Below are 20163 nucleotides of genomic sequence, written 5' to 3'. Positions count from 1 at the left end.
GTGACGCATGGGGCAAGGACTCAGACAGCAGCTGGTAGCAAGGTATCCTGGTGACACTGGCACACACAGCATGGGACACTGCATGCCTGGGCATAAAGGAGGACTACTGGCAAAGCAATGAAGACTGGACTTGGGGAGGCAGAGAGAGCTCAGCAGGTGGCACAGAGGCTTTCCTGCAGTGGAGATGCCCATTAGTGGGGGATGCCATCTTTGCTGCTTGCTCCGGGCACCCTCATTGCAGTAAAGCACATGCTGGCAGCACTCTGGTAATTCCAAACCTTGTGTGATGACAGCAGAGGGTGGGGAGTGGGGCAGGCCTGGCACTGGTGGGGGATCCTGCTCACAGGAGGAGCAGCAGGGCAGTGCCCCCTGCACCCCTTCACCCTGCAGGGCTGGGACTGTTATTTGGGTGTTGCCAGAGGCTTTATTTTGGAAGGAAGTAGGGGAGAGTTTAGGTAGGAAATGCTAAGGGAGGAGACTGGTCCTGTATAAAGGCTGTGAGTAAGTGAGACCTGTAGAGGGGGAGCCCCCATGCTTCTGAGCTCATGCTGAATAACTTAGGGGGAGTGACTAGGACAAGACTCAGAAGTTGCACAACTACTTGGAGGATCCTCATCAGATCTGAAGAAGTGGAGGAGGTGCTGCTACTACTACTGCTGACCTGCCTTCCACTCCATGAGGACTAGGACAAGCGCCACACAAGCTGCTCTGGCCATCAGCACTTGGATGGGGACTTGGTCCTGAATGACACATGGCCTGACAGGGCCCCCCACACCTTCCCTGTACTGATCCTCCACGTGGGACTGGACGCTATTTACTGCCTGAAGTGTGAACATGGAGCTACAGGTCCTGTGTGGAGCGTTATTCTGGGTCCTGCTGCCCCTGTCTCTCCTGGCAGGTAAGGATCTCTTTTCATTGCTGGCCCATTGACATAGTGGCCACAATACTGTGTCTCTCCTCCCATTAGAGGATGTATCTCATGTGCTCAGGGCTGTATTACTATTTACTGTACAAGTGAAACGTTACTGTTTAGTGCTTATGTCTTAGTATATCTTCTTAGTGTCCCCATAGTTGGATCCCTCCTGTAGGTCTGTACAATGGTCACCAAGGTCTATTGCCCAGGTCAGCGTCTGCTGTCTTCTAGGAGTAGCTTATATGATTCCAGTGTGTGAATGCTCGGTCCATGTGTTTATTTGTTGGTAGGAGATGCTGGGATTTGTAGTTCCACATCATCTGGAAAAAATGCAGACCCTTTACAAAATTATCTATTGTTTACCAGGACTTATAGTTCTTGCGATTCTAGACCTTCAAAGGGGATGCTGGGGGTTATAGTTTAACACCCAAAAACTTGAAAATCCGATTTTTGGCTACGTTCACTTGACTGTATTTTATTGGGGGGATAAGTGATCTGAAAAGTTCAATCGAATAACATTGGTCCAAATATATATATATTTTTTTTTTTTTTCACAAATGTTTGGATCAATGTTAGGACACTTCAGATCATAAAATAAATATATATATAAATTTTTTGTGGAAAAAAAAAATAAATCACAGCTTGCAGTAATCTTTCGAATAAGACTTGTATTTTCTGGGGAAAAAAAAATCAGATCCCATTTTTACAGACATATTTCCATTCTTAACTTGGAAACTGCTTGATCTTGTAAATTTTATATGCTGATGTATAAAAATGAATAATATGGGGATGACAAAAGAATTGTCCATTTTTTATTTTTTTTTTCCCTGATTTAATTTTTTTTTTTTTTTTTGAATAGTCGTGTGAATTTTGGTCTTTACTGGGACTTGTATTTGTTTGGGGGGCAATTCATACATTTACACCTGCGGCTGTGAGAGCACGCTGGGTGTTTGTAGTGTTTTACGCTTGTTGGTGAGTTTGGTAGACAAATGGTTTCCCGAAACCTTCTCTATGGAGCACCATAGTCGATAATTTATTGCATTCTTAAAAAGTATGCCATTGCACCACCGGTAAGTTTTGGCAGCATGATTCCAGAAATCGCAGTAGTCATTAAGGTTTTCCCAATGGGAGAGTGAAATCTCATGAGACAATGGATATCTGCAGTGGATGAGCGGGATCCCCCTGAGGACAGGCAGGGTGCAGAGCATGTGAGCTGTGCTTTCTGTCCCTCCATGGAGGTGCGGCGCTTTCGGCCTCATACATAGGCTGGTGTGTAGGATCGCCGGGAGAGTGAAATCTGATGAGACAATGGATATCTGCAGTGGATGCGCGGGATCCCCCTGAGGACAGGCAGGGTGCAGAGCATGTGAGCTGTGCCTTCTATCCCTCCATGGAGGTGCGGCACTTTCGGCCTCATACATAGGCTGGTGTGTAGGATCGCCGGCTCACGACTCAGGAATGTCTGTCCCAGCTGATGCATCACTGTGCAGGCAAAGGCTTGAATTCAGCCAGTAATCCATAAAATAACAATAATTGGCCTGGAGGTAATTGAACTGCTGGTAAAACTGAACTTGATCATCTGAGAGCTTTACATCACTATTGTCTCACACCTCCCAGTTTCTTTCTTTTTTTTTTTCGAATAAATTTTGGTGAGTTCACACCCGACGGATTTGTTGGGAAAAACTTCCGTCAACGTCCTATTCATCTAAATAGGGATTGGCAAAATTAAATTTCTCTTTGCAGAGGGGGAAAAAAAATCCTGAATGAACGGGACTGATTATCAGTCTACAATTTGCTGCAGGTGGATTGACCTTAGGCTGAGTTCACATGTTGTATAATACCAGACTTTTAATTTTACCATTCAGTTCAGGGTGTTTTGATGTGAAATCGGTGCAGAGATTTAGTTTTTAGTTGCATTTCTCTTGACGGTATGTCCATTTCCATTACATCTTTTTTTTTTTTTTTGGTTCTGATTTTGCACATTCCTTTCAATGTATGTGTCTGAGGGTATGTGCACACGTAGTTTTTAGTCTCTGCGGATTTTGTAGAGAAAACCGCAGGACAAAGTGCTGCGGATTATCTGCGGTTTTACACCAAACAATTGACATGCTGCGGATTGTAAACCGCAGCAAAACCGCGCGGAAAAAAACGCAGCATGTGCACAGCTTTTTTTTATTTCCATAGGAAATAAAGGTACTGTACAACACAGCAGAATCTGCTGCGTTTCTGCAGAGCCAAAAACGCTGCGGAAATGCAGCAGAATCCGCAGCGTGTGCACATACCCTCACGGGGCCTACAAGTGTTGGTAAGGTAATTGCTCAGCTTTTTATTTCCTAGCCTTGTCAGGTTCCATTCAGGTGTGCGAGGTCGGACCGCAATGCACAGACTGGCCGCATCTCTCCTCACCCGAGTGAGATCTCTCTGGTGTGGATTTGCAAAGGATGAAATCCAAGATCATGCGCCTGGTTAATCTGCAGCACTGGTCCATTTACATTGCAGATTTTTTTCTCTCTCCGCACAGTGTCGTTTAAATTTTACCAATTGGCCCAAGCTATAGTACATACGCCTGTCTGAACCCGGCTTAATACACAGCGTATTTTCCCTTCGGATTTTTGCAGCAGTTTTCACCCTGTGTATTTCAATGGGTAAAATTTGCAAAAAAAAAAAATCTGAAGCATTAATCGACTTTCTGTAAATTTTGCAGCACAAGTTTCTTTTTCAGTAGAATGCGGATAACGTTCCTTTAATACTCGGTGGACACGAGGACTTTTCGTCCAAGAAATCTGGACCAAGAATCCGTTGTATCAGTCTCTTGGTCATGTTCACATGTAGCGTAAATACTGCACTCTTTGTGCAGAAAATCTGGTGCGTGTAATCAACGTGGATGAGACTTTATGAAAACGTTTAAATATTTGATTGAACTCCAATTGTTTTTTTTTGTTTTTTTGTTTTTTTTCTTTAGCCAGTTGCAAATGTTTTCTGTACTTAAAAAGAAAAAAAAAATGCAATGATCAGATATTATTTTTACATATTTTGTTGAAGACACCTGCAGTAAAAAAAGGCAGCATTTATGTTCCATGTGAACATGGCCTTATACGATAGTCACAAGTTCAGCAATGCAATCAACAGTACAGGACAAGTGATTGGGGTCTTCAAACCCCAATCCCACTTGTCACTGCTTTTCTTTCAGCCCTTTGTCTTATTGGGCTTCCTATAGTGGCCTCTTGGGGCCATTGTCGCCTGAGTTTGGCCATGTGTAGCTATGTGGCACAGGCTGCTTTGTTAATGCACCTGCAAAAGCTGGTCGTGTCCCAGATCATTGTGTCATTAAATGTTCCTGTGCACCGATGACTGCTGCTTCATCACCACAAAGCCGGAGCGCATTCATTGTGGATCAGCTGGAATCTGCACAGACTAGAGCAATGAAGCTGGGAATTCACTGTGAAATATCAGCCGCGATTTCAGGTTTGGCTCCAGTTCGACGTCCATGGATGTGATACCTGTTCTGGGTTCTTCACAGATGAGAACCGTACTCATTATAGTCTATGGAGCTGTTCACATGTTCATCTTTTTTGCAGAAAAACCAAAACGTGTCCAACTTCAATCCAAAGCTATGGGCCTTTGTAAAGAACGCATTCCCATGCATCCTACTATATTTCATAGACAGTTCAAGAAATTTACGTTTTTTTTGTCTTTTTTTTATTTTTGTACCGCACTCACAGACCAAATACCGATGGAAATTGTACGTGGGAAAAAAAAGAGTGGACATCTGGATGATCTATTGCTATTTTGTATGATAGATCAATGCCTGATTCTAGGGATGTTTCACTTATAAGGCTGTGTATTGTAGTTTCAGTACAATCAGTGTTTTATCAGCAGGTGATTAACAGTACGGCTATGTGCACACGGTGCGGATCCTCCCGCTCGGATTTTACTAAATCCGCAGGTCAAAAGACCTGCATTTTTTTCCTGCGGATTTAGTGCATTTATTTTCCGGTTTTACTGCCGTTTTTGTGCGGTTTTTCACCTGCGGATTTGTAGAATGGAGCAGGTGGAAAACTGCAGCAAAACCGCACAAAAGAAGTGACATGCTGCTTTTTTATTCCGTGCGGAAAAATCCGCAGCATGTGCACTGCGGATTTTGTTTTACATAGCCAATAATGGTGTTGTACATCACCTGCAGTTCTGCTGCGGATCCGCAGGGCCAAATCCGCTGCGGATCCGCAGCAGAATCCGCATCGTGTGCACAGAACCTCAAGGACTACATCTCGTGTGCGGACTAGTCAGGCTACTCTGTAATTCCGCCCCCCACCACTGATTGGCAGCTTGCTGACAATTCAGAGTATACGCTGCCAAGCAGCAGTGTGGGCGAGGTTATACACAGCCAAAAGTACACTGAGCAGCTCAATAAGTGACACATCACCAGAATCAGGGTCTTTTGCCCTATATTATGCTGCTCTCTGATTATATACCAAAAACCTGCAACATAACACTCCTGAAAAAACTGAGTCGATCTATGCGTTTCTCTGTGGGGAAAAAAAAAATATATATTTAATAAATTTCCTATGTACAAAATGAATAAATGAATATACCAACAAATGGGAAACGATTGCAGGTCGGCTTGCATTAACATTCATCAATCCTAGTTCTGCCCTACAGCAGACTTGTACCTTGCATTGATATTATAGGTACAGTCATGCCCTGCAGTAATTATGTAGACACTGCTCTTGTCATGGGTTTGCAATGGGAACATTTATTTGTTTTAGTTTTTGGGGGGTAGGTCTTGTACTGTTGCATTGACACTGTGCTTGAAAGTAGAAACTGTTATTTACAGGGATATACTTGAGATATGGGACCCTTTCCGATCCGAAGAAGGGCTGTGCTGCGTGTTTTGTTTTTTAGTTCTGCTGGTCGTAATTAGTTAACATTGCTGCCCCTTCATTCTCAGTATCATTGGTCGGGGAAGACCAGTTTCTGGGACCCCAATCATAAAGTAACGTATATCTTGGTGATTGGGCTGTTGGGTTATGTTAAGCAGTTCAGGATGTAGTGCAGGTATTCTATCCTCTAATTTTGGAGAGCCCATTGACACCCTCGGCACTTTGTATGATCTGCCAAGTTTAGGGGGGGAATGGAAGTGACAAATGGTTAAAATGTGTTTATGGCTTAGAAATAGGATTTCAATTTTCCTTTAGGTATTCGCAAACCAGCACTGTCCCCCCCCCCCCATCAGTTTATTAGGACTCCTGAGCTGTATGTGACTGCAGCTCATGTGCAGCATGTGTGTTTTTATTGTCTATTGAGTGTCACAAATACTAAGTTGTATGTGACATGCTAAAAAACCTGCCCCCCCCCCCCCCAAAAAAAAAAAAAAAAATGTAACTGAATTTTATGCTGCTGTCTAGTCCTTACTTAAAGGTAATTTTTCAGCACATTTTTGCTGTGAAATCTGATGGCAGCATGATGTAGGGACAAAGAGTCTGATTCCAGCGATGTAAGAGTCAGTGATAAGCGGTCATAGAGGAGTGCTTAGGAAGCTACCCAGGGGCAGCCAAAAATGTCAGGTCTCCACCGCAGCTCCAGCCGAAAACCTCCAATGGAGGATAGGAGCAATGAGAAAATGGAAACGGTCTCGGGAGCGCAGGAACGAGACTCAGACAAGAGATGGGGTTAAACCACAACGCGTTTCGACGGAGAATCCGTCTTCATCAGGTGGAAGATTCTCCATCGAAACGCGTTGTGGTTTAACCCCATCTCTTGTCTGAGTCTCGTTCCTGCGCTTCTAAGACCATTTCCATTTTCTCATGATTCCAGCGATGTATCACTTATTGGGCTGCTTGCTGTAGTTTTGATAGAATCCCTGATTTCTTTGCTGTGTATGTAGCCATGATCTGATTGCTGCGTTGTGTATAACCCCACCCACACTACTGATTGGCTACTTTCTGTACAAGCAGCCAATCAATGGGGGGGAGGGGCGGGATTACACAGATTAGCTGGACTGTTTGGCACATCATCTAGTGATAATCTCATACTGAGGAAATACTGATTGTATTGAAACTAGAGCAAGCTGCTGAGCAAGCGGCATATCTCTGGAATCGGTGTCTTTCCCTGCTTGATGCTGTTCGCAGATTAAATGGCAAAAACCTGCTGACAGATTCCTTTTAACAGACCCTTTTTTTTTTTTTTTTTTTTTTTTTTTACAAGGTCCGTAACAGTAACTTCTAAACATCAGTCACTGATATAAAAAAAAAATAGTGCTTCTTTCATCTACAGCCTGTACTCTACAAGTAAAACTTTCCAAGAAGTAAAAAGTTAAAGAAATTGCAATTCTGAGCTGAACTTTCCATTAGTGATTTAGTGGTTGTCCTCTTCAATAAAACCACATACGTTTTCTACTGTGACTCTAAAGGATTGATACTCTGTGTGATCCCAATGCACCAGACGGAGGGGAACACGGCATCCAAAATGCTTTATTGTGAACACAACATGTAGTTTGGGGCTCGTATGACCTGTAGGGTGCGCTCCTGGGTGTTTTTCATTTCTCAGGCCAGACTGGCCACTTTTTGCACTTGGAAATAAAGCCATGCAGCGCCATATATCACAGTTTACTGCTGCTTTTATGGGATGAAGCTGGCGTTACACCTGACTACTGTCAGCCCTAGGAGCGCTCGGCTATTCCTTCCTATCGGTGTCTCCCTAGCTCCTAACATGCATGTTTATTTCAGTGAGGAGAGATAATAAGCCTATCTTCTTTCAGAATAAAGGATGGGGCATGTCAAAATCCAACATGCCCAATCCTACTTCTCCTCCTCCCCACCCTCGATAGCTGCCGTTGGGGAGAAATTAGGATCCTATATCAGGCGCTATAGCCAAGCTTTTACACACTTTTGACATGCCAGAAGTTTTGACCAGGATGCGGGTGAGCAGAGCTACTCTGCTGAGATCCTCTTCATCCTCCAAGGAGAGCAACACTTGGCTGCACTTCTTCTGCCCCTTTATTTTAGCAATCAGTGGACCCGGACCCCCCTAGAATCAAAATATCTAACATGTCAGGGTGTTAAGGTCTTCAGAAGCTGTGACTATATCCCACGGTTGGTGAAAATAACCTTATTTCTTCTGTCTCCTTCCCGCCCAGAGCAGCGACGCATCTCGTTCCTTTTGCATTTTGTTTGTTTTATTAATTCACCTTTTGTGCTTTTACACCGATCTCCTCTTATCCCTGAGCAATCATTATGTGGTTTCTATATAAAGTGTTTCCAAAATCGCTGCACACAGTCCTGTGGGGTAGATTAACGCCACATCTGAATCACAAGAGACGGTTTTCTGTACAGATAGAATTGCTCATGTTGCTGTTCCCTAACCTTTTTCTATTCTCACTTTCTGGAATGTGAGTGATCCTATAGTAGGGCAAGGGGGAAAAGGTAAACTGCACCCTGTATTCCACTGACGAACAGTACAAGGATCACATAATTGTAATGCACAAATATATATATATTTCTACATGTAAAGGAATTATTTGAACAATGAAGCCAGTCACAGTCATTACATAGAAGGGGTCTGACTTGGCTTTTGAAATGAGCAGTCGGGCAGCCCCCTTTACTCACAGCACTGATGACGTGCCCACTCGGGGAAACTCTGTTCTGTGTTGAACACAAGCCGGTAATTTATCAGTGACGACCCCCACCGACATTGGGGCAAATGTTTTCCATTCTGTTAAAATAGTACATTGCAGGTTTAATGAGATGGAGATATATAGTAATGTGTATATAACCTTTGGGAAGGAATCCCTTTATTCTAAGTTCCCACGGTGCGGATTTTCCATTCCTCTGCGTTTAGTGCTGGTGTAATTTTAAGAAATCTCATGTGCCTGTTTCTTATTTCATTGCAGACCTGAAATTTCAGTGTGTTTTTGCATTTTTCACAAATTTTCAAATAAACTAGGGGTGGGGAGAGAGATGCAAAAAAACGCACGTACTTTGCGGATTGGTTTTTGCAGTGGAAAAATGCTGCTGGGAAAAAAAAAAATGTCTGCACATACCCATAGACTCCATTCCCTCGCAGCTATTTTTCTTTTCAGCAAATCTTATATATATTTATTATTATTTTTTTTTTTTTTTTTTATTTTTTTTTTTCCTTTCCAAAAATTCAAGTCCCACATCTTACATTTTTGATGCGGCTTTCATCCACATCGCTGCTGCTATATTACTCTGGGACTTTGCCTCTGGTGTATCCCATGCACCAGTCCCACATCTGTCATCAATGAGGACAGCTAGGAGATCACTGTTGTATATGGGTAATGGGTGAGGACCCCGGTAGTAGATGGTCGGACGTACTCTTAACGTGGAGGTGTTACTTAACATGACTTTTCAATTGCGGCTTATATCTCTTCTCACTTGTGTAGTAACCTCTGCAGCCTTCAAGATGGACACTGAGGTTATCACCAAATTGAAGTGTTGACGTGGCTGTGAAAAAATGGGTTGATGCCTTGTTTTGGCAAGGAGTCAACTGGGATTATACAAAAGTCCACAAATATTATTGTAGGCACGTCATCAACTAGATATAATGACATTGGAACTAAATAACAGGTCGAATAGAGAAGATATCCATGATAAAAAAAGAAAAAGAACATTTATTTAAACAATTAAAATCCAATTTTCAAATTAAGCAGAGATGTCAAAAAGGGGGTGCACAGAGGTGGCACTCAAAGTGCATAGGACGGAATATGCATGATTTTGTTAGGCGTTGGATTTCTGCGTTTACTCCGCAGGGATCCAGTCCCTCACATTCTGCAGTCTCCTGCTGTTTATCTACTGCAGAGGAGATTGCCTTGCAGCAAATCTCTCCTGAGGCCCTTAAGTCCTTCTGTCCTCCTACTAAGCATGCTCATGGGACGATCTCCCATTGGAGATCAGGAGTCATGTGCTCAGGTCCCGCTCCAGATCTCATTGGTCCATCTCAGATATCTGGAATCTTGCGGAAGGTCCCGGCTGCTATAAAAGGTGCGCATGGCTGTTACGCCATGTGCTAGTATAGACTTACTGCTGTGTGTATGAGGACGGATGTATGATTCTGGTGATTGACTCATTATAAAACCCCTTCCCTCTGATATTACGTATGTGGTCAGGGACTGTTAGAATCAGCGCCAGCGCTCCTCTGCTGCAACATCCACAGCTGCTAGCGTCCGACATTGCGCTTGCGTCATAGCTTTGTTTAGTGGCAGTGTCCACGCCGCGCTGCAGTAGCAGCTCTCCTTAGCGTCCGCAGCTGCGACGCCGCACACACGGTAGGTCTAGACGGACGTAGTGCCGCCGTTTTGGGCTACTCCTGTGACCTGATCCCGTGTGTGTATTTATACTGAGTACTGTGACCTCAACAGGCGCAGTCTGTGTATTTGTGTTTATTTTGCATCTCTGTGACTTAACAGAGATTGCTCTGTGCACCTGGGTGACGTTTAACCCTGTGCGCATTACCGCCATATTGCTCCTGCCACCACTTAGCAGCGGTTATATCACCTACTGCACGGTGGACCCCGAGCAGCGAACGCATTTTATTAATTTTATTTACTGCGTTCCGCCGTTCCTAACATTATACCAGCGTCAGGGTCTGGCTAGTGATGGCAGAACAGCAGCAATTGTTACAGTGTATTCGGCAGCTTGAGGGCCGCTTGGCCACTCTTGAAAGGGCTCTCTCAGCTGCACAATCCACCAAAGCTGCTGTAAAGGCAATCACAGACGCATTTTCCCGTATGTCCACGTCCTCCCTCGCGCCGACAGTTACCCGCCTCCCGTTGCCCAATAAATTTTCTGGCGATGGCGCCTCCTGTAGGTGTTTCATCAGTCAGTGCTCTATTCAGCTGGAGCTACTGGCTGCGCGATTCTCTACAGAACAGGCAAAGGTGGGGTTTATTGTTTCCCTTCTGTTGGGCAAGGCGTTATGGGAGCGTGGTGACCCAGAGGTTCGGACTGCTGCTCACTTTCTAACAGCTGTTAAGCAGGTCTTCCTCGGTCCACGGGTCACGCACGATACCTCTCTTCAGCTTCTTGCGTTGACTCAGGGATCCCTCTCGGTTAGTCAGTATGCCGTCCGTTTTCGGACACTGGCTTCCGAGCTGGAGTGGTCCGATAAAGCCCTCATCCCTGTCTCTTGGAGAGGTTTGGCGGAGCTTGTTAAAGATGCTCTCTCTACCAGAGAGTTTCCTGCAAGTTTGGAAGAGCTGATTGCCATTTCCACCCGCATTGACCTCTGTTTTTCGGAGCGTGCTCAATCCAAAAGGAAGGTTACCTCAGCTCCCAATTTTTTTGAGCCTCGAACTACCCGAGCCTGAGGTTCCACCCCCAGAGCCCATGGAGGTGTCTCACGCCGTTCTCCAGGCGCGTCCGGCACAAGACTCCAGTTGCGGTTATACTTGTCAACACGCTGTGTCTCAGAACAACAGTGCCCCGCAACGGCCAAATTCTGTGCCGCCGGGCGGGCAAGACCCTTGTTACTCCCCGCCTTCGGCCGAAGGTACTTGCGTGGGCACACTCGTCCAGGAGGGGTGGTCACTGTGGCTATATGCAGACCACAAAACTCCTGGCAGGGTCTTACTGGTGGCCGCACAGGGCTCGGGATGTTAAATATATTCAGGCCTGCGCCTTTTGTGCTCGGAATAGCCTCCTTAAACGAAGGGTGGAGACGCCTGCCGACACACGGTGGCGTTCCATTTTAACTTCTGCTCCCGTTGTCTCTCACGGGTCCCTTCTCAAACCTGGTGATCTTGCCTCCCCTGATGCCTTCCACTTGTCCCGGGTCTCTCTGTCACCTACCGGGACATCAGACTTGCCTTCGGACGAGTCTGAGGCCTATATCTCTGATGGGTACAAGTTGGTGGATCAGAAGGCTCAGGGAGGAGGGGGGGGTGATGTTAGGCGTCGGATTACTGCGTTTACTCCGCAGGGATCCAGACCCTCACATTCTGCTTTCTCCTGCTGTTTATCTACTGCAGAGGAGATTGCCGTGCAGCAGATCTCTCCTGAGGCCAAGTCCTTCTGTCCTCCTACTGAGCATGCTCATGGGACGATCTCCCATTGGAGATCGGGAGTCATGTGCTCAGGTCCCGCTCCAGATCTCGTTGGTCCATCTCAGAGATCTGGAATCTTGCGAAATGGCCCGGCTACTATAAAAGGCGCGCATGGCTGTTCCGCCATGCGCTAGTATAGACTTACTTACTGCTGTGTGTATGAGGACGGATGTATGATTCTGGTGAATGACTCATTATAAAACCCCTTCCCTCTGATATTACGTATGTGGTCAGGGACTGAGTTAGAATCAGCGCCAGCGCTCCTCTGCTGCAACATCCACAGTTGCTAGCGTCCGACATTGCGCTTGCGTCATAGCCTTGTTGTTTAGCGGCAGTGTCCACGCCGCGCTGCAGTAACAGCTCTCCTTAGCGTCCGCAGCTGCGACGCCGCACACACAGTAGGTCTAGACGGACGTAGTGCCGCCATTTTGGGCTACTCCTGTGACCTGATACAGTGTGTGTATTTATACTGAGTACTGTGACCTCAACAGGCTCAGTCCTTTGTATTTGTACTTGTTTGGAATCTATGTGAATTAACAGATTGCTCTGTGCACCTGGGTGACATTTAACCCTGTGCGCATTACCGCCACATTGCTCCTGCCACCACTTAGCAGCGGTTATATCACCTACTGCACGGTGGACCCCGAGCGGCGAACGCACTTTATTATTTTTATTTAGTGCGTTCCGCCGTTCCTAACAGATTTAACAGGTATGCTTTTATATTGAATTCCAATTCCTTAGAGAGCAGCAGGTTATTTAGATAAGAATGATGTGCAAGAGGCAAATAGAAGCTCCGCTGATGGAAGTCACCTCGGCCTCCCACTCATCCCTGTCCCTGGAAGAAGCTGGCGGCGAAACGCGCGTCAAGTTGAGGGGACGCTGAGGTGACTTCCATCAGCAGAGATCCAATTTGCCTCTACACATTCAGGTAACGAAACGGCACAAAGCACTTTACCACTGATGATCTTAACCTGTCTCCTTCATGGTAGAAGGAATGAAGGTCACTTGTACAGGGGAAAAATATCATTTGATCCCCATTGGATCTCATAGCTTGCAAGAATTTGGGGGTGACGCAATGTATTATGGCCACCATAAAGAAGAGTGAATGTGTGTCCTGGCAGGTGTTGGGAAAGAATGATCGGGCATGTTGAATTTTGATGCCCGATCGTTAAGTGCTTCTGCCGGTATCCGTTTGATGCAGTGAAACCGCATGCATGCTCAGTCTTTGTGAGTGTGTGTGTGTATAAGGTGGAGAGCGGAGAATTAACTGGTGGCTGGACGAGTAGTTGGCTGATGGTTACCGAAGGTGTAGGGGTACCTTAATTTGCAAGTAGTATTGGGTATGGACACACTCTTGTATAACTTCTGCATTGATACATCTGCTAGATGGGCTGTCCTGACCAGGATGCAGGTGTCTGGAAACTGTTTCTTCTCCATGTAGAATAAGAGGAAATGATACTGCTGGAGAAGTAAGTTTTGTAATTGTACCAGATTGTGGGAAGATCGAAAACCTTCAGTAAAACACCCCACGAGATGTCGTCTGAGTCAGACCAAGTGAGTCAGAGGGCGCCATGCAGAGAGGAAACTGAGTTCTGTTACTCTTCTTAAAGAGAGACTACATGAGACAATGCGACGAGGACAGGACCGCTCTGATTTCTCATTTCTATGGCCACACTTTCTCAGTTTCATCCCTGTGTAGTAAACCATTGGGTAGATTCATCTTCTATGAAAATCTAGATCAGAGTGGACAGGGAATATTAGCTTGTGAATCCCAGTCATGTCTTGGTTTTTTTTTTAACATGTATTCGACTATTCATAGGCCTGCATTAGTGAGTTTGATCCAACACTCGGATCTATATCAGACAAGTCTCCAAGTAAAAGCCGCTTCAGGAAAACGACCGGCGGCATTTTAATGGTGCAGTTCGCCTGGTAAAACTCCGCAGCTGCATCGGTGTCTAAAAGCCATTGTCTGCACATAGGCTGGGAGTGGCGTTGGGATACATCGACCATAAAGAGGCCATTGTGTTGTCCATGTGTCACCTTACAGGAATTTAGACCCAGTCCCAGTATATGATCTGAGCTGGTGCCGCACTGCAGCCTGAGATGCCGTCACCCTTTTGTAGAAGTTGTGAAATGCTCCTTAGTACATTGAGCTCCAGCTGTATTAGGCTCAGTACAAGGCTCTATGCCGTTACACTATGGGTCACAGGTGTCTTTTTGGCCCTGCTGCAGTCACAACCTTTGCAGTGACACCGATCTAATAAGATGATACACCTCTGGCTTTCTGTTTCTATTTGCCCTTTTTGGATATCCTTTTATATACAGATTTATTTTTTGCTGTTACTCTGGATACTTCTGTTTAGTCAGTGCATCTAAGCAACCTAATGCTTGTAGTGTGCAACTAATACAGGAATCATCCAAAACTGGTGCTCAGAAGACTAAAACCCTTAAAATCTGTATTGTGCATATACTATTTTGTATGCATTTTAATAGTTGCATCTTTTTATGATTTTTTTTTTTTTTTTTTTTTCATCTGTGTGCAGATATAATTACAGAACACATGGTGCAAAAACTAGTGCAAGAGCAAACTCTCCTTGTAATTTTTTTTCTCTATTTCTCCACTTTTATAAGTTCAGCATGGCGGGTTCCTGGGTTCAATTCACACCACGGACAATATCTGCAAGTAGTTTATATGTTCTCCCTGTGTTTGCGTGGGTTTCCTCCAACACTGAATAGACATATTAGTGGGGAATGTAGATTGAGTACCAATGGGGGCAGTGATGATGTCTATAAAGAACTGTGGAATTAATGGTGCTATATAAGAGAATAAAATAAGAGATGCAGATTGCCTGGAGTTATTAGCCGGACCCTTAAAGTAGTAGGATAACCCTGGATTGCAGTCAGTCTGATGTGTATGGCACGGATATATAGAAACCCGGCCTGTGCAGGGTGGTTGCTGAGAAGTCGGACTGTAGTGGCCAGTGTGCAACTGTTTCTCATTTTATTATTATTTTTTTTTTTCTCAAAACCAGATGCTTTATTAAGATGGGAAAAACCTTTTAGGGCTCGTGCACATGGCCGTACTGCGCCTCCAAATTCATACCAGCGTGAATTAGAAGACCTATCCTTCTCCGTATCTGCAGGGAAAGTCTTATCAGAAAGAAAGTTCAAACAGTTTCTAGCCTGCTGATGTTTATTAATGTGTTGGAGAAGAATGAGTTCCTGGAGAACTGGATTTCCTGGATTCCAGCTTGTTGATGAATACATTAGGATCCCGGGTTATGTACTGCAGGGCATGGCTGTATACAGGACTGTGGAGCTGACGAATAGGTCTGATTGCATGTAATTAACCTTATTCACCTTGCTGAACATCTCAATCTGTATTCTTCATAATATATGCAGTGCCTTTACGTATTCAGCCCCCTGGAACTTTTCAACCTTTTCCCACATATCATGCTTCAAACATAAAGATACTAAATATAAATTTTTGGTGAAGAATCAGTGGTCCCACTTGTTGTTGAATCTTCACCAAAAATTTACATTTGGTATCTTTGTGTTTGAAGCATGATATGTGGGAAAAGGTCGAAAAGTTCCAGGGGGCCGAATACTTTCGCAAGGCACTTTATACAGTGTGTGTGTGTGTGTGTGTGTGTGTGTGTGTGTATATATATATAATATTATTTTTTTATGTTTTTTGCCTTGAATTTAACAATTGAAAACCCAACATTTTTGCTAAGAATTTGCACGGATCGGCAATCAGATCTGGACTACCACCATTTTCCTTGTACATGCCACCTTAAACACGGGTGCAGCTCTTGTTTATTATTCTCCTTTCTTAAGGCCCTCATACACCCTAAAGTCGGTGGGTTCGATTGACAGTCTAGTGTGTATGGGGGGTCCCAGACAGATGGTTGTAGGTTCACATAAGAATTCAGCTGCTGATTTTTGGACCTGCCGTTCCATTTATTTATTTATTTTTTCTGTAAAGGATGTCTGATAGCCAACACTAAAGCGTTCGACTGAGAGAACATTCTTAAGTATGGGAGACTTGGGTGAGATAGCCGCCATCATCACAAAGTGTATTGGGGGGGACCCAAAGACTGGGACATAATTGCCAATAGTCTGAAATTTGAGGGACTGGCCCAAATTTTTACACAAACCGCGTCCAAATGTTGGCATTTTTGCCCGATTTTTGTGTGGGATTCCATTTTAAGTACGATGGTTGGAGCAGGGGCACCAGCTATCTGTTCATCTGTCATATGGGCCAACTTTTTGGCATCTCTTGGCCCTGCACCCTCTATAGTTACACCCCTGCTGGGGCCACACATTGATGTTGGTCATGTAAGATGTGGTCACGTTACTAAGTGATACGATGTGGCTATGACACAATAGTTGTCAAAAAAAGAAGGCCCCCAAAAATGTGTACATTTGGTGACAAATTTTGGGTTTTATGCCCCCCTTTTTATTCTCTATTGGTGATTTGCACGTAACCAGTGAACAACTCGCTCACACCCGAAAACCGCACATGTATTATACCCTTCATGTCACTTAACCCAAGCCTGAAATACATTTTAGGTTATTCATTTCTTATTGTATTGAGTTGTAAAGAATGAAGAAAAGATGGCCGAGGCTCCCTTCACATCTGCATCATCTAGTTGATGGGCGTAAAAATTGTGATCACCCTAGACTTGTCGTTGTACTCGAGTAAAAAAAAAAAAAAAAAAGTTCCAGAAATTTATTTCTCGTGTATACATTGGCCAGGATACAGGCCTCCGTTATAAATGGAGTGTAGATGTTGTTGCTAATGGCAACCAATCAGCTTGCTCCTTTCATTTTATAAACTACACGGGAAAAATGAGAGCTTAGATCTTATTGGTTGCTACGGGCACTACTTCTAGTCAGGCTTGGTTTCCACAGACAAGGCCTGTTGGTGATGTTGTGGTAAATGTTAGCACATCACAGTGTGGTAGTGTGGAGAAGGGCTAGACCTGTATTTAACAAAGTGGGAGGAGGAAATTCTGAGGTAAATTATTGATTTGTATTGCTTATGCAGTGAAACAGTAGTCTTCTGTTGGCTAACGCTACCCTTTTTTTTTTGTATTTAAAGGCCCGCAGACTATGGTGAGGATTTACTTCGGCTGGAGCAGGCTATGAGCTGGCATAGATTTGCTCTTTTTAGGGATATTCCAATCTTATACTATTTTGTTTACTTTTTTAATGACCTTTTCATGGGCTATGTTATTTCATGCACATGTGCCGAGGGGGCTCTGACGCCCTATGTGCTCCACGTCAGGTTTCACAAGTTTCCTGGCATGGTTGTCTGACATCACCCAAGGCCTTGTATTGACACGCAGATGGTGTCGGAGCATTGAGTCAATGATGTGTCTGACTTCCGTCTGTATTTCCTAAGACTCCTGTAGTTTCTGCCACTTTCTTGCCCTTCTCCACAGCCCAGCCGAGTAACCCATCATTTGCTGTAAGCATCGCAAACTGCTTCCTACAGACTGTTCCCATCACCTGTGGTTCCTACTACCTTCATCTACTGCTTCACGGACTTGGGGTATGTGTAAACAATCCGGAAATGGCAGCCCCTTGAATGCAGAGCATACTGGCAGCGCTTTGGGTGTAGCGGTCTATTGAACGCAGGTGAATCCTCATGTGTTCACTGAACCGCGCGGATTCACCTCATGCAATACATTCTATGGGTGAAATTTCTCTTGAGGCTAGAAAATGTGCCACATGCCCAACCCTGCGGGTCTCTATGGATGCATAGTGGACATGGGATTTCTTTAAGCAGGTTTTTGCTACCAATTCGAGAGCGGCACGATGTAGGGGCAAATACCCTGATTCCAGTGATGTCACTTACTGAGCTGCTCGCTGTACTTTTTGATTGGCTGCTTTCTGTGTGCATGGACAGCTGTTAGTCAGTGGTGGGAGTGAAGTTGTTATACATGGCGGCAGGTTTAGTAGTCCTCTAGTGATAAAATAATTTTATCAGCAAGAGTTTATCCAAACTACTGCAAGTAGCCCAGTAAGTGACATTTTTGGAATCAGGGTCTCTGTCTCTACATTATGATACTCTCAGATTAGGCAGCAAAAACCTGGGGTCAGATTCCCTTTTAGGAGGGCCTATGGAAAGAGGTTGTCCAGAATGGACCTAATCTACATTGGCTGGTATTTCTCCTGGTATTCTTATTTGGCTTTCACAACTATTGTGCAATGTAGAATTTCTAATCTTTTATTAAGGCTGCAGATAATATTTCTTGCCCTTTTTGGGATATTCTTTTAATGGGGGAATGTGAGAAATCCAACCTATTTGACATCATTGGAATGCAGATTCTCAATCCTTCCACTGACCGTACTCCCACCTCTGCAGTCCCAGCACATTATCAGATATGCCAGACAACAAGCTAGGAAGCTAACTATATAGTTGGAGCAAACTTTGGCTTTGATTTTAAGCTGCTCCTTAAAAATATGCGAGAGTGGTGAGCCAAGAGCGGTAATAAGCTCTGCCCCATCTATTTACCTTCTTTGTATTATAACAAGGATGTTGCCGCTGACACAATATAGAAGAACTTGGCAGCCGTGCGGTGTAATATAGGAGGCGGCCGATGGATGCATTATTCTCTATTCACCTTTCATTCGCTATATATCGGCCGATATACAATACTGTGCAAAAGTTTTAAGCCGCTATGGGGGGGAATCTTTAAAACAGAGTTTAAAACAAAAAATATTAATCAATTATCTGATCTGTGAATGAACTAATGACCGTGGGAAAAAAGTCAGAAACTTTCCCACGGTAATTAGATCATCTACAGGCAGCCATTGAGGCTGCACAGAGCTGAATCAATTCATTTAGTAGTAGTTTACAGTGGGGCTGGTCGTATTAGCACCGGTCCTCATTGTAAACTATTTAACCCCTTCTGATGGATTGCAGCGTGGGACATGACTGAACGGCGGAGAGGTAAGGATATTGGTGATTTTTTATTTTTTTTGCATGTCTTGGTTTTTTGGGGATTACCAGACTAATAAAAATTTGTCAAAAACTTGGTGTATTTATTTCATTAAATGACTTTTTAATTAATGTCTGTGTGTGGTTTTTAACCCTTTCTTAGTATAGGGTTAATAATGGATCGGTGTCTTATTGACACCTCCATTATTAATCGTCTTAATGTCCCCTTACAATCGAATGGTGACATTAACCCTTTGTTATATTAACCCTTTCGCCACTGCTACAGGGCAATGGGAATAGCGAGGACAAGTGCCAGAGTTGGCACATCTTATAGATGCGCCATTTCTGGGGTGTCTGGAGGCAGATTTTTGTAGCCGGGGGGGGGGGCAAAAACAATGGTCCCTCTCATGGCTATTAAAATCTGCCCACACTCACCTGCTTAACCTCTCTGGTTGACAAATTACAGCGGGAGGCCACGCATTTTTTTACAACGAATTAACCCCTTAAAATGACACCTACGCCTCCCAAATTTTGCACACAAACCCTCATCTAATTATTAGTCAGGGACATATAAAAATATAAAAAAAAACATGAAATCAAATGGTTTACTGTATGTAAACCATGTGTCATTTCATGTCGGGTTGGGGAATGATTTGACAGAAGCCGGCAATTGAATTGGCGGCTATTCTGCTATGAAGAACTCTATGAAATAAATAAATATATATATATATATATATATTTGTCTCAATGACGTGTGTGTGTGTATATATATATATATATATATATATATATATATTTATTATATACATTCTATGTGTCTATATCTATTCTTTCGTTTCTGTTAGAAACCCTGTCATAGGGCTCCATTATATGTCCATTTTGCAAGCCGGCGAGAAAATCTGGGCATACGAATGCCATACGGGTTACATACGGATGCTGACATGCGCAAAATATGCGACCACACCTTGCTTACGGATGACATACGGAGCACTATTTAGGGGTCATTCATCCGTATTACGCAAGTAAAATATGGACCGTATTTTGCGTTGGTTAGTGTGACCCCGGCCTAAGGAGAAAACACAAATGGGGAAACACAACTTAGCTTTACTCTGTTGCACTTGCTCCTGGCAACAGAGTCCACCACCAGCATGCAGCTCTCCTCCTGAATCTCTGCCACCAAGCTCTGTCAGAGCTAAGGAAATCCCCTATGACTCCTTTCACACCAGGCTCTGTCTGAGC

At 44.2% G+C, this 20163-nt stretch overlaps 1 protein-coding gene across 4 annotated transcripts in view; it reads left to right on the top strand.

Moving 5' to 3' along the window:
* The window catches only part of PIEZO1 (piezo type mechanosensitive ion channel component 1 (Er blood group)), a 156727-nt gene continuing 136564 nt past the window's right edge, over window positions 1-20163 (top strand). For 3 of the 4 annotated variants that reach the window (XM_073583269.1, XM_073583277.1, XM_073583261.1), the window contains exon 1: window positions 1-898. In XM_073583269.1, the coding sequence (XP_073439370.1) occupies window positions 835-898 (64 nt within the window). In that variant the 5' untranslated portion in view covers window positions 1-834. Of the gene's footprint in view, window positions 899-1557; window positions 2458-20163 lie in introns of those variants that run through there. The other variant, XM_073583286.1, reaches the window with a different exon arrangement.

The sequence above is a fragment of the Dendrobates tinctorius genome, unplaced genomic scaffold (assembly GCF_039654945.1).
Source record: "Dendrobates tinctorius isolate UK_male_01 unplaced genomic scaffold, ASM3965494v1 ptg000009l, whole genome shotgun sequence".
In the NCBI taxonomy this organism is placed as follows: Eukaryota; Metazoa; Chordata; class Amphibia; order Anura; family Dendrobatidae; genus Dendrobates; species Dendrobates tinctorius.
This window is presented reverse-complemented; position numbering and strand designations above follow the sequence as displayed.